Source organism: Ictidomys tridecemlineatus, chromosome 15, assembly GCF_052094955.1.
Source record: "Ictidomys tridecemlineatus isolate mIctTri1 chromosome 15, mIctTri1.hap1, whole genome shotgun sequence".
NCBI classification, from domain to species: domain Eukaryota; kingdom Metazoa; phylum Chordata; class Mammalia; order Rodentia; family Sciuridae; genus Ictidomys; species Ictidomys tridecemlineatus.
The window spans coordinates 26866181-26884413 of record NC_135491.1 but is presented as its reverse complement, the minus strand read 5'-3'; the positions used below and the strand labels follow the sequence as shown (position 1 = coordinate 26884413).

At 32.5% G+C, this 18233-nt stretch overlaps 1 protein-coding gene and 1 non-coding gene across 4 annotated transcripts in view; both read left to right on the top strand.

Moving 5' to 3' along the window:
* The window catches only part of Itfg1 (integrin alpha FG-GAP repeat containing 1), a 260497-nt gene that overhangs the window by 173574 nt on the left and 68690 nt on the right, over positions 1-18233 (top strand). For all 3 annotated transcript variants that reach the window (XR_013430849.1, XM_005318147.5, XM_021721173.3), the window contains exon 12: positions 997-1105. Coding sequence is in view for 2 of the 3 variants with exons in the window: in XM_005318147.5 (XP_005318204.1) it covers positions 997-1105 (109 nt within the window). In the remaining variant the exon portion in view is untranslated. The remainder of the gene's footprint in view (positions 1-996; positions 1106-18233) is intronic.
* Positions 6718-6790, top strand: Trnat-ugu (transfer RNA threonine (anticodon UGU)). The gene has a single exon. It is a non-coding gene; the product is annotated as a tRNA-Thr (tRNA).

The following is an 18233-nucleotide window of genomic DNA, read 5'->3' as shown; positions in this document are numbered from 1 at the left end:
CACAAGAATTGACTATGAATCAATTTTAATTTCCCTACATCAAAACATCATAAATGAAATTTAAAATTATTTTTTCAATCTGGGTAACAAATTTTCTATCAATGAGTGAAATAATTAATGTCCTAATACAAAAGGATTCAGACAAACTGATATGTCACCTAAAACTCTTTGGAAAAAATAGCACATAGTCAATTTACAGGAAGAAAAATTTGCTAACATACATAAAAATATGATAGATGAATAGCCTCATGAGACACGACAGAGTCAGTTAAATTGAGTACACTCTATTTTAATATAATTAGCAAAGCTTCCCCCTTTTTTACGGAAAAAAAGAAAAATGACACCTTGAGGTGGCAAGGGCATATAAAAGGTCCTCTCTCTGATTATTGGAAAAGATCTGGTGATCACTGTCACAGGCTTTAAAAATTCATGCATATATGGCCAGAAGGAAATACACCAAAATGCTAATAATTCTTTTCAAAGACTAAAACTAGATTTTTTCATTTTATTTTACTATTCAACTTCAACTTGAGTAAATAAATTTTACACTTAAGTGGTCAATATACAGTGTAACCTTTCTGTCACTGTGACAAAATACCTGAAATAACTTAAAAGGAAGGAAGGCTTATTTTGGCCTCAGTTTGAGAGATTTTAGTATACAATCAGTTGGCCCTGTTGGTTTGGGCCTTTGGCAGGATAGAGTATCGTGGCAGGAGTTCATGGTTGGAAGAGGCTACTCACCTCATGGCAGTTGGAAGCATCTAGGCCCAAGTATCCCCTTCAAGAGTATACACCCAATAACTGAACTTTCTTCCACTAGGCCTCAGCTCCTAAGAGTTTACCACATCTCAGTAGTTCCAAAGGCTGTCAACCAAACCTTTAACCCAGAGGCCTCTGGAGGACACTTATCCAAACTATAACACACACCATACTTTTTAATGGTCATTTTCTTTTTTTAGTTCATCTAATAGTTTGTTCTTAACTGTTTTTTTCCAGGGAATCTTGGACATTGTAGTACTAAGTAAAGGATATTCAAAGAATGATTTTGCCATCCATACACTAAAAAATAACTTTGAAGCAGATGCTTATTTTGTTAAAGTCATTGGTGAGTATTCTAAATAATTTTGTTCCTATCCCCTATCCTTTCTACTTCTTCATCTTTGTTTTTCTCTCTCTCCCTCCCGCCCCATATTCCAAAGAGCAAGGATATTGCCCTGTGTACCAAACACAACCCTCTAAGTCAGGGAATAACTTCAGTATCATCTATATCTATGCATAGACCCCATTCATATTTTATCACCTACCCCAAAAATAACATTTTTTTCCTGATCCAGAATTCTGTCAAGAAAATCTGATGCAGAAGTCACATTTTTTTAGATTTCTTCAATATGCAACAGTTCCTTAGTCTTTTTCTGTTTCATGTCCTGACCATATCCATTTTAAAAGTATGAGATAATGCTGTTTTCCCATTTCGTAACTTAGATCATAAATGCTTTGCAGAAATTTCACTGCAAAGAAATGCAGAACTGATCTTGTGCACTTCTCAGTTCATCTCATTAGGAAGTACATAGTGGTGACCTGGTCTGCCATTGTCATGTTAACATTGCTCACCTAGTCTTTTTGATGACTACTGATTTCATCCAACCAGTTCACTGTTTTCCCCTTTTAATTTGATAAGTATTTTATGGGAACATATTCTGCTATTACTTAAATATCCTTTTCTCATCAGACCTCCACCTGCTACCCTTATACTCCATTGAACACACTACTTGAGTCAGCCTTCTTGGTGAAATAATGATTATCTCCTTTCCTTCTGCATTATTTTAGATTGGAATCTTATACTTCCCTGTCCAAGCCTTGAGTCAGACATTTCATTAAGGAGATCTGGTTCCTTTTGGCAGAGTGTGTTGTTTAAAAGCCAGGTTCTGAATGCTCAATATACATCTGTTCATATTTGTAAAAACAATGTAAAACCATAAGTCATATCAACATCTAGATTTCTAATCCAACACAGTGCTTCAAGGTTCTTTCTGATATCATCTGTATTTGTAGCTATCTTCTCTAGCAGTGAGAATCTGGGCTCTTGTTTTCCTCAGTGCTGTTTTCACTGTAACCAATTCATGGCCATGCAAACGTCTCCATCTGACGTTGATGTTCATCGTTAAAACCCTCTGTGTTTTATTAAGTATTAGCATAATTATTTTATTTTTTATGGAAAGACTATAGATGTTGTATTTTTAAGCTTGGTTTCCACATGTTTGTTTTTAGCATATGGAAATTGATTTTTGATCTTGATATAAGCAAGATTATAATCTCAGTCACTATTGATTATTGGAGGGTTTTCTTTTTTAGATTCCTTGGGATATTCTGCATAGACAAATATCATCTTAAAAGAAAGATATCATCTTAATAAAAAGACAGTTTTATTTCCATCTTTCTCTATACCTTTTATGCTGTCTCTTACACTATCTTAAAAGAATGTTAAGAGTAGAAACCCTTGCATTGTTTCCAATCTTAAGAGAAAACAGTCCATCTTTCACCATTAAATATTATTACCTATAGGGGATTTTTTGTAGATGCTCTGTATCATATTAAAGAAGTTTACTCTCTTCCTAGTTTACTGGGAGTTTTATGATGAATTCATGTTGGAAAATGACTATTGTGTTTCTATTATTATAGTCAACATCAAGACAATCATATCAATTCATTTGTTAATGAAATGCCTCATATACTTTGCAGAAATACTAGTTTTGAAATGAACATAAATAGCTGAACACAAAAAAGCAACAGTGTAATGAATGTATTGAAAGATTTAAGAGATGAAAATGACAAAATATGTAACCTCTTTCTAAACAGCAAATCCAGTCTTATGATGATGAACTAACACTGGCTCCCATTTCATTAATATTATAGCCTTAAAATACTGACAGATGGGTTTTAACCATTTCTATACTTTTTATCATCCATTTGAGTACATTCCCTCCTTTATTATTTTCAAGAGATTTTTCTTTTACTATTTTAGAGCTAGAAATATTAAAATATCCTATAATGTGTATCTGGTATGCTGTTAATTTACATAATCTGGAATTTTTTTCCTCAGTGGTTTTCCTTCAACTTTAATTTAAATCTCAAGATGAGACAAGGAATCCTTAAAACATTTTCTGACTGTCATGTGTATAATTATAATAATGTATTTCAGTTAACAGAACCAAAGGGCTATTGAAGTAAAAATCTAGGATTTGCTACCATAAGGATAAACTACTAAATCCAACTATTAATTCCAATTTAGCCATTTGACTACTGACGCAAACTCTGGTTCCAAAAGGGAGATTGAAAAAAAAGTCATATCATCATTAGGAAGAAAACATCTCAAAAAAATTTGTCCTTTGGCCTTAAATCACTAGAATCATCCTCCTTTATGAAGAGCAACGCACCATTAGTCTCCATTTATTTTAACATATATATTTAATAACATTATTAAATAACACATTTAATAATACATTCTCTCCCTTCATTCCAGGATGTTTGAGAAACACTCTAAAATTAAGATTATTTGTGCCATTTGTATTAGAATCTCTCTATCCTAGTTAGTATATTGTGATAGTTGAAGCAACTCAAGGGGTAGTGTCTGTCTTATTGTCTTTGATTCCCTAGTACCTAACACGGGATCTGTAACATAGAGGCATTTGGGAAATTTATGACAAATGAACAGCCAGCTACCTTTTGAGGTTGGCTTGGCTGTCTTAAGAATATACTTTTCTCCTCTAGTATCCAAGCAGCAAGTAATGCCTCAAATCATGTATTCTGTCTCGAGAAAGCATTCTACCAACCTACCTTTTGAGGTTGGCTTAGCTATCTTGATTTAAGAATATTCCTTTTTCCTCTAGTACCCAAACAGCTTGTGATGCCTCTGCTCCTGTAATCTGTCTTTAGAAAGCATTCTACCAACCTATGAAACTCCTATTCATGGAAGATCTCCACCTTTAGCCATTTTCTGTTATCAGGAGCACAACTTTTTTTTTTTTAAAGTGTACATATCATTGAGTTATTTTTTTTTTTGAGTTTTCTTTTTTTTTTTATTGGTTGTTCACAACATTACAAAGCTCTTGACATATCATATTAGGAGCACAACTTTTTAAAAGTTTATTTCTTGAAAAAGAAGGTCAAAATACCCTGTTCTAGTTCTCAGAACTACACAGCTTTTTAGATTCTCTGTCACCATAAACTCTAACTTAATTCCAGGTTTACACCAGAACTGCACAGAAAGAATAATATAAAATGAGAGAAGGAGTTTCTATCTCATTACCTTAATGGGATGCTATAAAAATAACCCTTTCCTCCAAACTTAAATGTTATTTACTTCAAAAATATATATTAAATTCTAGTTAATAGTACTTTATTTCAAAGTACTGTTTTCTTTGTTTAATGAGATAGCTATAGGATTTGTGTCTTTCATTTGAGTTTTACCACTATAAAGAAACTAGTTTCTCAAATTTTGTGTACTCTTATTACTTAGTTCATCTGAGTGTAATATGTTCATGTGTATGCCTAGAAGGAGTAAAGGTTAATGCTTTCTAGAACAGATGTTAGACATTGAGTAGTAAGGAAAAATTCAACTGAAAAAGGTATTAATTTGTATATTGTTAGGTCAAATTATGTTCTCTCTGCACTCAGTTCTTTTAACCTAGCTTTAGAACCACAAATTTCTCTTTTGTGCTTTCAAAAAGGAATATGAGGGAATTTTCTACATTTGTAACAAATTTGCTAACTACTATGAGGGCATCTCATGCCATTTTTTTCCATGCTTGAGTCTGTAGACTACTTCCTACAGATGTTCTGTCATGTGGTACAGAAGTAAATCAGAGCATAGTTTATCTAACACTGATGAGAGTTACAAATTCTTAGTTATAGTAATAAAATACTAAAGAGAAAACGCAGTTCTCAATATGAAACAGAAAAAAGGAGTGACATTTTTTAACATTGATAAATATATTAATTTAATATCCTGAGCCCCTCCTTGATGTTTACTCCTTTATATTCTTAAAAATTACAGATGGGAAAGGCCCCCTATGCAATCTTTTTCAAGGCCAGCCTAATGCAGCATCTCAGTTGTTTTTTTCTTGGATGCCTTGCAGAGAAGTCTGCAAGGCTTAAGACTGGAGTCATAAAATAACATGAACTTCTTATAGGAGACAGCTAAAACAAAATTTATTCTATCTGAAGTCACAATTATGCATTTTTAGTTACTTAAGTCCATTGAGCTAATGTTTGACATATAGTAAACCATTGATTAATATCTGATAATTTTTTTAAAAAAATAAAATTATTGTGTGTTTTATCCTTAAAACAGATTGTAAATGAAAACTGTAGTAACTGAAGACCTATATGCACATCATGGACTTGCTCAGGAAAAAATGAACTTCTGTAAATAATTAAGTACCACAAACTTCTTGAGTTTTGACATGGTTTTCTTTTGTTTTTTAAATTCGCCATTTGCCTTTAATCAGAAATCTCTTTTGTTTTTATTAATTTATTTATTTCAGTTAGGTATATATGACAGCAGAATACATTTTGATTCATTGTACACAATTGCAGCACAATTTTTCATTTCTCTGGTTGTACATGGTGTAGCGACATACCATATGTGCAGTCATAGGGTAACGACGCCCATCTCATGCCACCATCTTTCCTGCCCCCATGCCTTCTTCCCACCCCTCCCTCCCCTTTGCCTCATCAAAGTTCCTCCATTTTTCCCATGCTGCTCCCCATTTTATATCAGCATCCACTTATTAGAATATTCAGCCTTTGGTTTTTTTGAGATTGGCTTACTTTGATTAGTATGTTATTCTCCAACTCCATCCATTTACCTGCAGATTCCATATTTTATTCTCTTTTAATGGTGAGTAATATTATATTCTGTATATATACCACAGGGTTTTTTTCATTCATTTATTGAAGAGCATCTAGGTTGATTCCACAGTTTATCTATTGTGAATTGAGCTGTTATAAACATTGATGTAGCTGCTTTACTATAGTATGCTGCTTTTAAGTCCTTTGGGTATAGACTAAAGAGTGGGATAGCTGAGTGGTGGTTTTATTTCAAGTTTTCTAAGGAATCTCCATACTGCTTTCCATATTGGTTGCACCAGTTTATAGTCCCACCAGCAATGTATGAATGTGCCTTTTTCCCCACATCCTTGTTAACATTGATTGTTGTCTGTATTCTTGATAACTGCCATTCTGACTAGTGTGAGATGAAATCTTAATTTTTGCCACACACATGTCATATAGAGCATTAATCTCCAGGATATATAAAGGACTCAAAAAACTTAATACCAAAAAAATTAACCCAATCAATAATGGACTCAGGAGCTGAACAGACATTTCTCAGAAGAAGATAATACATTTGATCACCAAATATATGAAAAAATGTTCAACATCTGTAGTAATTAGAGAAATGCAAATCAAAGCTACTCTTAAGATTTCATCTTATGCCAGTTAAAATAGTAGTTCTCAAGAATACAGACAACAATAAATGTTTTGTTTTTTAAGTTATCCAAGAAGTGGAATGTAGCCAATTCTTGTTGACAATTTTTGAAGTCATGTGAAATGTGTTGTATAGGGTTCATTATATTATTTTTTTTAATTTTGTATGTGCTTGAAATTTTGTTTGAAAACCCATAATCAAAAGTATTTATAAAAATACATAACTAGGTTAGGGATATAGCTCAGTTGGTAGAGTGTTTGCCTTGTATGCACAAGGCCCTGGGTTCGATCCCCAGTACCACAAAAAAAATAAAAATAAAATAATAATAATACATAATTTCAAGTGATTCTTGACAATCTCTGGCCTGTGACCTCCTTAACTCAGGATAAGTACCATTTACTGCCATCTAACTAACTTTCCTGAGAAAAGAGAGTTCTCCACACATCTCCAATGTAAAGCCCAGAAATAGCCAATTTGGTGCAGGTTTTAGTTTTAGAAAGCTGAGTAATTTTGCATTAAGGACATTAACATAAATATTAATAACATGCTTTACAGAAAGGTCACAGGAAATGAGATACCAATTAAAGCAATCATTTGAAAAAAACATAACCTTCTAGTCATTTTGATATGCCCTTCCTCTCTTTCCTTTGATTATTAGTTGTTTGCCTTAAGTCAGCCAGCTATTAGTATATAATTACCCTTTCAAAACCATGTATAATGTCCAGAGTTGATTTTGCTCTAAAATTATTCTGTAACTCTGATGCTCAAACCAGCCTATACTAAATATCATTGTTTTCCAATTAAGGAAATTTAAATAAATAAATATATATATTATTTGAATTTATATGTGGCTACGGAAAGGTAAAACTATCCTGCCTATCCATTTGCTGGCTGTTGGTTCATACAACAGCACAAGTCCACAGCATTTATATGAAGACAACAGACTCTGTGTACTGCAGAATTGTGAGTTTCCATAGTGTTCCTAAATCAAGACTAATTCCTAGCTCCAATTTTTTTCTCTTATTACTGTCAGCTACATTTGGAAGTTCCAAATCCTAATTCTTTTCTGCTAGAACTTAACTCAAATTTCTAACAATCATGAACCTGTTTTTCCCTAGCACTTTTAAAGTCATCACCATTTCTGTACTTTTAATTACCAAACAACATGAGACCTTTCCTTTAGAAAGCTTTTATTCTCCCACCTGTTTCCAAATTTTGTTAAATATTTAAGTTTATTTCTGGATGATTAATTTTGTTTTACCTTCTATGTTTTCTATTTTGCAAATCCTTTCTTGTTATGAAACCATATTACAACTATATTATCAATAATTATTTAAACAACAGGTTTCACCCGATTTATTGCCATTGTGTGTGTGTGTGTGTGTGTGTGTGTGTAATACATACACACACACACACACACACATACACCACATGTCTTCATCCAACTTCAGTTTATTTTGGTGGAGCACTGGCTTAAGTGATTTTTTAGAAAAACTGTATATAGATTAATAGAGTTTCTGTGAACATCCTAGTATTTCAAGGTATCATTTTTTTGCCCTTACATATTAACATGGAATTTAATAGACATTATTCCAGGTTTTTCTTGAATAGAGTATGGTAGTTTTTGAAATTCTCTTTTCCTGCAAGTTGTGTTTAGGTGGGGAATATTTATATGATTCCTCATTTTTAAGGTTTTTTTCCATGTATCTGAGAATTTTTCTATGCTTATATTCCTAAAATAGATCAGTTTTGACAGGAATATGGATAGCAGAAACACTTGTATCACTATATAATTCTGCCCAGCAAATGACAGCCATGCCTTCCTTTTTTCCCTCTCCATGTAGAAGCTCCTCTAAGCTGGGAGCCACCCCAAGGAAGATGCTGTTTTTGAGCCTCAACCAGGTGGATCAGTAGATTTTCTGAATCTCAAGAGTTGTGCTTCCCAGCAGGAAGGAGAAAAGCCAAGTCACAGGAAGGGCTTACAACAGTCTCACTATTTTGCTTGGCTCTTTTATGTTATTTTACCCTGTAGGTCAGAAGTTTGGGAGGGGTTTTTTGGCAATAGTTTGAAGTTACTTAGAGCACTATAACAGAAGTATAGTGAAATCCCCCATTTCACTTAGCTAGCATGAACCACTAAGTGACACATGTAGCTATTCCTATTATGAGCCTCTGGCCTAATTTACCAGAGAGCTTCAGCTCCTCTTTCTTTCCCCAGTCTCACCATGCATGTTCTTAGCTGCTACAACTTGGAGATGAAAAATATTTTGGTGGTCTGCTGGGAGTCCATCCACTCTTGACCTAGTGACTCTGTCATGTTCAGCACTAATTACTCTTTTCTTATTCTTATTCAATACTATCTCCTTTAGAAGTTTCCCAAAATAACTGTCATCACAGTAACATTAAGGCAGGTAAAAATGTTTTATATTCGAAATTATTTCCAAGACATTCTTTCAAACATACTTACCTAGAAACAATGTTTTTAGTTGTAGATGGATACAGTACCTTTCTTTATTATTATTTATTTTTTATATGGTGCTGAGAATCAAGCCCAGCACCTCACACATGCCAGGCAAGCATTCTACTACTGAGCCACAGTCCCAGCCCTGTGTATTGAAGTTTTTAACAAAGAGCATATACTTTAAAAAATAATGAATAAAAGATAGGTAATCAATAACATATAATCCTTCTTTGGAGTGTCTAAAATAATGTTGTCTAAATGACAAGAATGGTGGTGGGCTATTTCAGAGATATATGCAAAAGCTTGAATAATTGCCATACATTGTTTGTTGTGTATTTTGGGGCCTTAAAGAAACAGATGTTTTCAGAGAACAAATGTGAACAGTCACCCATAATCCATGCATAGATTTTTCATTTTAAGCATTTCAAAAACCATTATATTTTACAATGACCTTTACAGCTCCAGCTTTATCCAGTTCATCCTTCTTTGAGCTTGCACAATGGTTTAGTGTTTGGGTTTGTTTTTGGCATTTGTGTGAAGTACCTAATTTAAACTCAATTACAAAGTTAGAAGCCAGATTTTTAGACTTGAAATATCTTCAAGAATACATGGGTTTGTTACACATTGTATGGTTTAAAGTGAAGTAATAAAATCCCAAGCATTGTCATTTTAAAGGAAACATAAATTTCACATCTCATTAGCCATATTTTAAACTAATTAAATCTACTGATAACTAGTAATTTGCTTACCTAAGTATTTTAATTACTATTTTTCATTTAATTCTGTGAATAGGCTATCTTTATATATATTTTATTAACCTTTTTTTAAAGTATTTGGTTTTGAAAGTCTAGGAGTTTTTAAAATTGCTTTGGGAGATGTTTATTTTAAAGGGAATTATAAAATGTAATAATAAATCTATGGAATTTTATAATATGATTATAAATAATAATATATAATTTTAAAAGTTTATGAAACAGTTAAAATTTTTTGAACCTCTTACTATGCTTTAGCCATAGTCAAGCTAGTTAGAAAATATTGATACTTGATCAATACAGTGATACTTAAAAACCAACCAATCGGAAATAGTCCTTGCCTTCAAGAAACTCACAGTAGCAAACAACATGAAGAGCAGGAATTATATACAGGTGTCTGTCCTATTAAAATTTCCTTTCGCATAGCCCTTTATGTATTTTATCATACCAAGGATATTATAGTTGCTTAAGAAAATTTTTACTTCACTCATAACTATATACTTTATATCAACAAACATAACTCCAATTTTGGAAGGTAGGCTTTTTCTGTAGTCACAGTGAATTTTTTCTTGTAGCGTTTAGATGTTTATTATATTGGAATTTTTTCTCCTACCAAATGATGAAATTTCTATCCTGATATAACTGGGGATATTACATTCTTGAAGTCATTTAATAAACTGCTGGTACCTTTTTACTTGATCATAAAGTCTTAAAATTATAATTTCAGAGGGACATTGTAGAAACAACATCAAAATCTACCCTTTCACTGTTTCAATTATACAGTACAACTGTGAATCATTATTTTTATTGGTAAAGTTTTGGGTTGGTATTTATTTTGTTTTATTTTCTGACTGCAAAAGTAAGACAGCCTGTTTTAAAACATTTAGAAAGTCTAGAAAAGCATTTTTTTAAAGTTATACTCTTTGCCACTTCATAGATATGATTACCATGAATATGGAACCTTCTCTGTTTCCTTCTGTTGGTTGCTGAAATTTCAAGCACACCAAAAGAAATGGTAGCAATGAAAGCTGATTCAAAATCTGGAATTATATAATCTTTAATTTGTTTTAAAAAGAAAGCAACACTAGCAAATATTTATTATTTATCATGCACCATAACTTCTGCCAAGTGTTTTACAAGGTTGTACCATGTTAGCATCCTCTATATGATAATTTTAAATGAAAATACATGATAATATATACCTTTATAAAATAGTATAATGCTATATATTATATAAAGAAAGAAAACAGAAATTAGCTTACCAAGTACCATATTGTAGCCCTCATTTTTCTTTGCATTTCTTACTTTAGAGAGGATGTATCATTCATGATTCATTCAGACCCCAGCTTTTCAAGGCTCTCCCTCTTATAGATAATTTTGTTATATGTGAGCAACCTTACACAAAAGGCCCTTTAAACCCAGACTGCTTCCTGCTGTACTAGGGCACAGTACAGTATTTCAGTATTAAACACCTGAAACTAACTAATATCAATGTAGACTACATTTAGAATTCATAGAATTTAGGAGTTTTTATAAACTTTATAAATTATTTTATCCAGCTATATTACTTTGAAGATTTTTCTAAAACCATAAGGAGAACACAGTGAAGTGATTGGCTAACAACTATACATCCCATTAGCTAACACAGCAAGAAATCCTCACTTGATGAAATTTCATGTACAGCATGAATAGGATACCTGAAGGGACCAGAGCTTATAGTATTTAGCCAGTGTTGATATCAGATATTCACTTCAAAATGTACTCTTATCAGCACTCACAACCTACAGACACTATAATTAATCTGGCATGAATAGAAACTAAGGGGTGGGGGACCTAACTATTCATAAGATAAACTACTAACATATATAGAACTTATACTGTATTTTATTTCCCAGCAGGATTTAATTCAGTTCTTTTCTTTTTTGAAGAACTTATGTCCAATTTTAATAAACTACTATTTAAATCATATTCCTGATAAGTCTGTCAGATTAATATACTGAAAAATAAAAGGCAAGAAGAATTAAAATGTTCTTTATATGCTCATAAATTTCAAGAAACCTAATACTTTTCAGAAAGTATTTATTTCATTAACTCAAGAAGGGAAGAAGAAAGTAACACAATGGATGTGAAAGTGTGTCCCTTTTTTTCCTAAGATGATGGCTCACCAGAGGGTGTTAGTGATAAGGGCCAAAGTTTAAAGTAAAATTTCATTAGCAGTGTAATTACTGACAGTGGCTAAAACATAATTTTTTTCTACCTATGTCGGATATACAAAGCTAGAAAAACCCAGAAGCTATATAGTGTAAGTCTACCTTATCTGCTGGGGCGGCATGCACATGTCCCTAGAAAAGGATGAAGACATACTATAGGTGAAATAGTTTCAGATTTAGATCAGGTTGACCTTTGTATTGGTAATGATGGGAGTTTTGAGTCCCTAATTCAATAGTATTAAACAAGCTGCATATTATGAAGCTATAATAATTATTATAATTAAGCTCAAGGATTAGTATTGTTCCTTCTTGAATCTGTGGTTGTAAAAACTAAGTAAATGCATATCTCATTTGTAGTATGTAGGCATCTTTTTGTAACATGTATGTGATGTACATGTAGTACATCTAGGTATATATTAATGTTTAATAACATCTACTTTGACTTTTATCATATATAATTTTTAGTAGAGAAAAATCTCTAAGATGTGAAAGAGTTAAGATTATATCAACTAATGTTTTGATTCTAACAAGGTGAACATCAAACTTGAAAGCAAATCTTGTTTTTAAAAAAAAACTAGATGCAAGAACTACATTTTTAGTTTATTATGTACAAAATGGAAGAGACTAATATGTAATTTTGAGTAAATACTTTTGACTATGCTAAACAAGACACATTTTACGTTATACAGAAAATAAAATCATTCACGGATTGCCATATCCCATCCAAGTACTAACCAGTCCCATCCCTGCTTAACTTCCAAGGTCTAACAAGATTGGACGCATTCAGGGTGGTCATAGAAATAGGAATATATCTTCTTTAAAGGACTTAGTGTCTTGTTGAAGGCTGTGTCCATATGACTTACAAAAGAGATGTATTCACTTTGTGACCTTGAGTTATGTTTATGTGGAATTTTTAAGTTTCCTCTTCTGAAAAACAAAGGAAGAGATGGGGAAAAACTAAACTAATTTCATGTTTTCATATGAGGATTGAAGTAAAAGTATTTCTAAAAGTAAATTCATGTTCTGAGCTTGATACTTCTTGGAAGATCAATGAATGTTTGCCAAAAAGGTGTTTGATAACCCTTTTGGAGGATGATAATTTCATCTATATATTAAAGTGTTCAAGATTGCACCCAGAAATTCTATTTCTATGAATTTATCCCCAAGGTAAAGGTCTGAGATATGTCAAAGATCTTTGCCAGAATGAACTAAACAGCAACAATTATCTTCCCAATAGTGTTTTGGTTGTTTTTAGGTGTTGGTTTTGGTACTAGGGATTGAACCCAGAGGCACTAGCTCTTTTTATATTTTGAGTCAGAGTCTCACTAAGTTGCGCAGGGCCTCGCTAAATAACTGAAGCTGGCTTTGAACTCGTAATCCTCCTGCCTCAGCCTCACAAGCCACTAGATTATAGGCAGTTGCCACCGCACCCAGCCCCAATAATGTTTTAAGAGAAAAAGTTGGCTTCTGAGGTAGGGAAGACCTAAAAGTTCTAGTAAGAAGAAAGGGTAAATCATAAACACATGCATAATGGAATACCATGCAATTATGTGGAGAAAGTTTAGGTTTAATTAACTACCCCCCAACAAAGCAAATTACAAAGTAGCGCGTACTATGATTTTGTTTATGTGATTTTTTTAATAAAATTATATGTGGTATCAGTCTTCTTGGGCTTCTATAACAATACCACAAGCTGTGTAACTTAAACAGTAATTTCTTTCTCTCAGTTTTGAAGCCTAAAAATCTAAAATCAGTGTTCTGGCAAGTTAGATTTTATCCTGAGGCCTCTTGGGTCTAAACATGACCTCTGTGTATATGGGTGGGGAGGTGTCAGGGAGGCCCACACACATGCACATAGAAATAACAAGTTCTTCCTTTTCTTATAAGACACTAATCCTATCAGACATCATGAACTCATTTAACCCAAAGCCTGTCTCCAAATACTGGTTAGGACTTCAACATATGAATTTGAGGGGATAATGTGATACTATAGAGACAGGGAAAAATCAAACTTTCTTTTATCAAACATTCTGATGCCTGGAAATGGTGTCAGATACCACAGATTGATGTTTTATCCCCACACTGCTGCCCCCACTTCAGATGTCAGTTGCAAGTCTCAGGTTGTAACGTGTACTTCTGAGTGACTTTTGGATGATTGGAATGTATGTGGGTTTTTTGTACTTCTGTTTAAAAATTCTTTCTATAATAAATGAGCATAGAAACAGTAAATTAGTAGATGCTTGGAGCTGGGGGGAATGAGAGGATTAAAACATGATAGCTAAAGGGCACAAGGTTTCTTCCTGAGAAGATGAGTATGTTCTAAAATTGCAGTAATGGTTGCATAATTCTGGGACTATAGTAAAAGAAAAGTGAATAATACATTTTAAACAAATAAATTATATGATAGATGAATTGTATCTCATCATTATTAAAAATGTATGTGTGTATCTGAGGTTTTGGAAATAACACTGGCAAAGATGGAATGTGTTCTCCCACACTGCACATTTCTGTCTTATATTTTGACTGTTACTCAGTTTTTTAAGTGAGGATTTCTCCATTTACATGGCACGCATTTTTTTTTTGCTATCAACAGGAATGTACATATATACAAAATAACTACTGAACAGTGGAAAGTACTTTCTATTGAGTGGAATTATACATGCTATAAAATTATTAAGGTCAAAGAATGCTCCATGAAGATAACAGATAAGAACTTTGATCCATAGGATGGTTAAAATTTGGATAACCAAAATAGGAAGCCATAATCACTGTAAGAGAATGAACAGGGAGAAAGACTAGCTGTCCTTCTTGCATGCTGTTGAAGGTTTGTAAGAGAGCATACTGACATATGAACTGATGAGTAGACATCTATGACAAAGATAATATTTTTGTTAGTGACCCAATAATTAGATACTTAATAGGATTCTTCAAACACAGTCAATTTTTGTGTGTGTGTGCGCGTGTGAAAAAAATTATTGTAAGGAATTGGCTTGTTCGGTTTATGGAGCTGGCAAGTCTAAAACCTGCAGAGTGAATATCCCATTAAACAGGAGAATTCTCTTCCTAGAGAGAGGCTCATTCTTTGATTCTAATCAGACCTTCAACTAATTGGATGATGCTCATTCACATTGTGTAAAGCAATCTGTTTTCCTTAGTTTATCAATTTAAATATTTATCTCATCCACTAGTATTAATATTTTTTGATATTGGGGATAGAAACCAGGGCTACTCTACCACTGAGCTTAATCCCCAGATTAAGACTGGGGCTCACCGAGTTGCCAAGGAGTTCACTAAGTTACAGAGGCTGGCCTCAAACTTACATCCCATCTGAGAGCCTTTTGACCCAGTCAAATTGACAAAGAAAATAAACTATCATACTTAGTATTTAAATTCTTTGTCAAAGAGAGGCTATGATAAAATGTGTGGACTAAGAAGATGAATATTTCAACCATGTTCAGAAGTTTAAAATAGATGGAATCAAGAGGACAGAACCATGAGGACCAGCTTGGAATAGTCATCTAGATGTGAGGAAAGACTATAATATAAAGAAGATTGTAGCAATAGGTATTGACAGAGGAAATAAGGTAATAATGATGAATATAGTTTGATGAATCTTTACATAGTTAAAAATTATATAAATTATAGCCATACCCATTCTATGGATATTGATTACTTTATTTAGCTTTTTCTCAGAGGATATTTAGGTGGTTTTCAATATCTCATAGACATGAAATAGAGTAGGAGGGACTGCAATTTTAATATTAATAATTACCAAAATACCAAAACTGCATTTGTATTTATTACCACCAGCATATGATATTGTCCAGTTTACCACATACTCCTCTGAGAATTCTAAAATAAATTATTTATTTTATAAGAAATAAGTAATACATCCAAATGGTTTAAAAAAAAAAAAGAAGAGAAAGAAGAAAATACTAATACTATGTGGTGAAAAGTTAGTGTTCCTTTCACTCTGTCTCTTCCCAGAAAAAAACCTATTTGTGTCTGCCCAGTATATTTTATGCATATACAAATATATATAATACACAGACACACACACACATCATACTTTTGTATTACATAAATAATAGCTCCAGACTTTACTTTCTATGCTTAACAATATATCATGGAAAGTATATAACAGCAGTATAATCTAGAGCTGCCTCATTATTTTAGCTGCTGAATAGTATCACATAGTAAGAGTACACCATAATTTAATGAGTTCCTTACTAACAGATACAATTATATTTATATAATTATAAATAATTCTGCAATAAATATCCTGTGGATAAATCCCCCAAAACTAGAATTGTTAAAAGAATATTTATATGTATATGTGCTTATATATGTATACACACACATTTTTAAAATAAACTTTATTGAAATATACAGAAAAGCATACATAAATATTCAGTTCTATAAATTTTCCAGAGTAAAAGCACTGATGTAATTATTCCCAGATGAAGAAACAGATATTACCAACATTCCTAACTCTCTTTATCCCCCCAGTTCACATAAGGAGAACCACTACTTTGATTTCTAACACAATAGATTACTTTTGCCAGATTTGAAAGTTTATATTGTAGTCTTTTATTTTAATAGCTATCCTTTTGCATAAATTTTATCAAACTTATATAGGAAAATACGTATATCTAGCACCTTTACCTGTCCAGGGACTTTATAAATGACAATTTCAAAAGTTTAATAAGTGAATTAAATATTATGTAATTTTTATTTTGTCTCTTATAATGAGTGAAGGCCAGAATCTTTTCATATGCAGTAGAATCTTCTTATCTGGAGAGAATATATTTCATGACCCCCAGATAACCTCAAATACTACTGAGCTCTATGTATACTGTTTTTTCTTATATATACGTATGATAAAGTTTAATTTATAAGTTAAGCCTAAGAGATTAGTAATAATAATTGAATAGTTATAACAATATACTGTAATAAGTTGTGTGAGTTGGGTCTCTTTCTCTCCTTCCCCCGCTCTGTATTTCTTTATATATCTTATTATATTGTTCTGACCTCATTGACCACTAACGAGTAGGGTGGAGTGTCTCGATTTTTTTTTTATTATTTTCATTTTCTGTTCTGGATATTACTTCTGAAATTCTTTATTTTCTCTTAGGTTATTTTATAACTAATATCTATAAATCTTTTTAATATATATTACAAAAATGTTCATCCCCTTTGTCACTAGTCTTTTAAATTTTTATGGCATCTTTTTTATTTTGTAACAGTTTTAATAAGATCTAATTCACATATCATACCATTAACCATCTGAAGTATACAATTCAGTGGCTATACCATATTCAGAGTTGTGCATCCCTCACTGCAATCATTTTTAAATATTTTCATTACTTCAAAAGAAACCCCCAGCCCCACAACCCTTAGGTAACCTCTCCTCTGACTATTCTGAACATTTTATATAATTAGAGAACCATATAATATGTAGTCTTGTGTTACTGGCTTCTTTCACTTAGCATAATGTCTCCAAGGCTCATTCATATTGTAATATATGTATTGTACTTTATTCCTTTCAGTTGCTAAATTATATCCCATTACATGTGTATACCACATTACCGTTATCCATTCATCTGTTGATGGATATGTACATAGTTTTCACCTTTTTGCCAAAATGAATAATGCAGTTGTGAATATTTGTGTACAAGTCATTGTATGAATATTTCTTTCCTCTTGGGATATAGCTGCAGTGAATCACTTGGTCAAATAAGAGCTCTTAATTAACCTTTTAAGGACTGGCTAAACTTTTTTCCAAAGCACACATCATTCCACATCCCCCTAACATCAATGTATGAGGGGTTCCAATATATTCACATCTTCAATAACATTTATTTTCATCTGACTTAATTATACTTGTACTTGACTATGAAATGTTAAATCATTGTGGGTTCGGATTTTTTGTTTGTTTTTGGTTTGGGTTTTTTTTTTTTTGTGTGTGTGTGTGTGTGTGTATGTCTGTGTTAGGGTGGGTTCTTTTTAACTCTCTCAAAATTTTAATTGTGGCTAAAAAAAAATATTACATAAAATGTGTCATCTTAAACACTTTTTAAGGTATAGTTCATAGTGTAGGAATATTCACATCTCCAGAACTTTTTCATCTTGTAAAAATGAACCCATTGAACAATAATTCCCCTTTTTAACTTAACCCAAGCTCCTGGAAACCACTATGTAGAATAGTATCTGTCTCTGTGAACCTGACTCTTCAGATATCTCATTAAGTGAAATCATACAGTACAGTCATCCTTTGGTATCTGCAGGTATTTGGTTCCAGGAATACCAACTTCCTCTGCAGA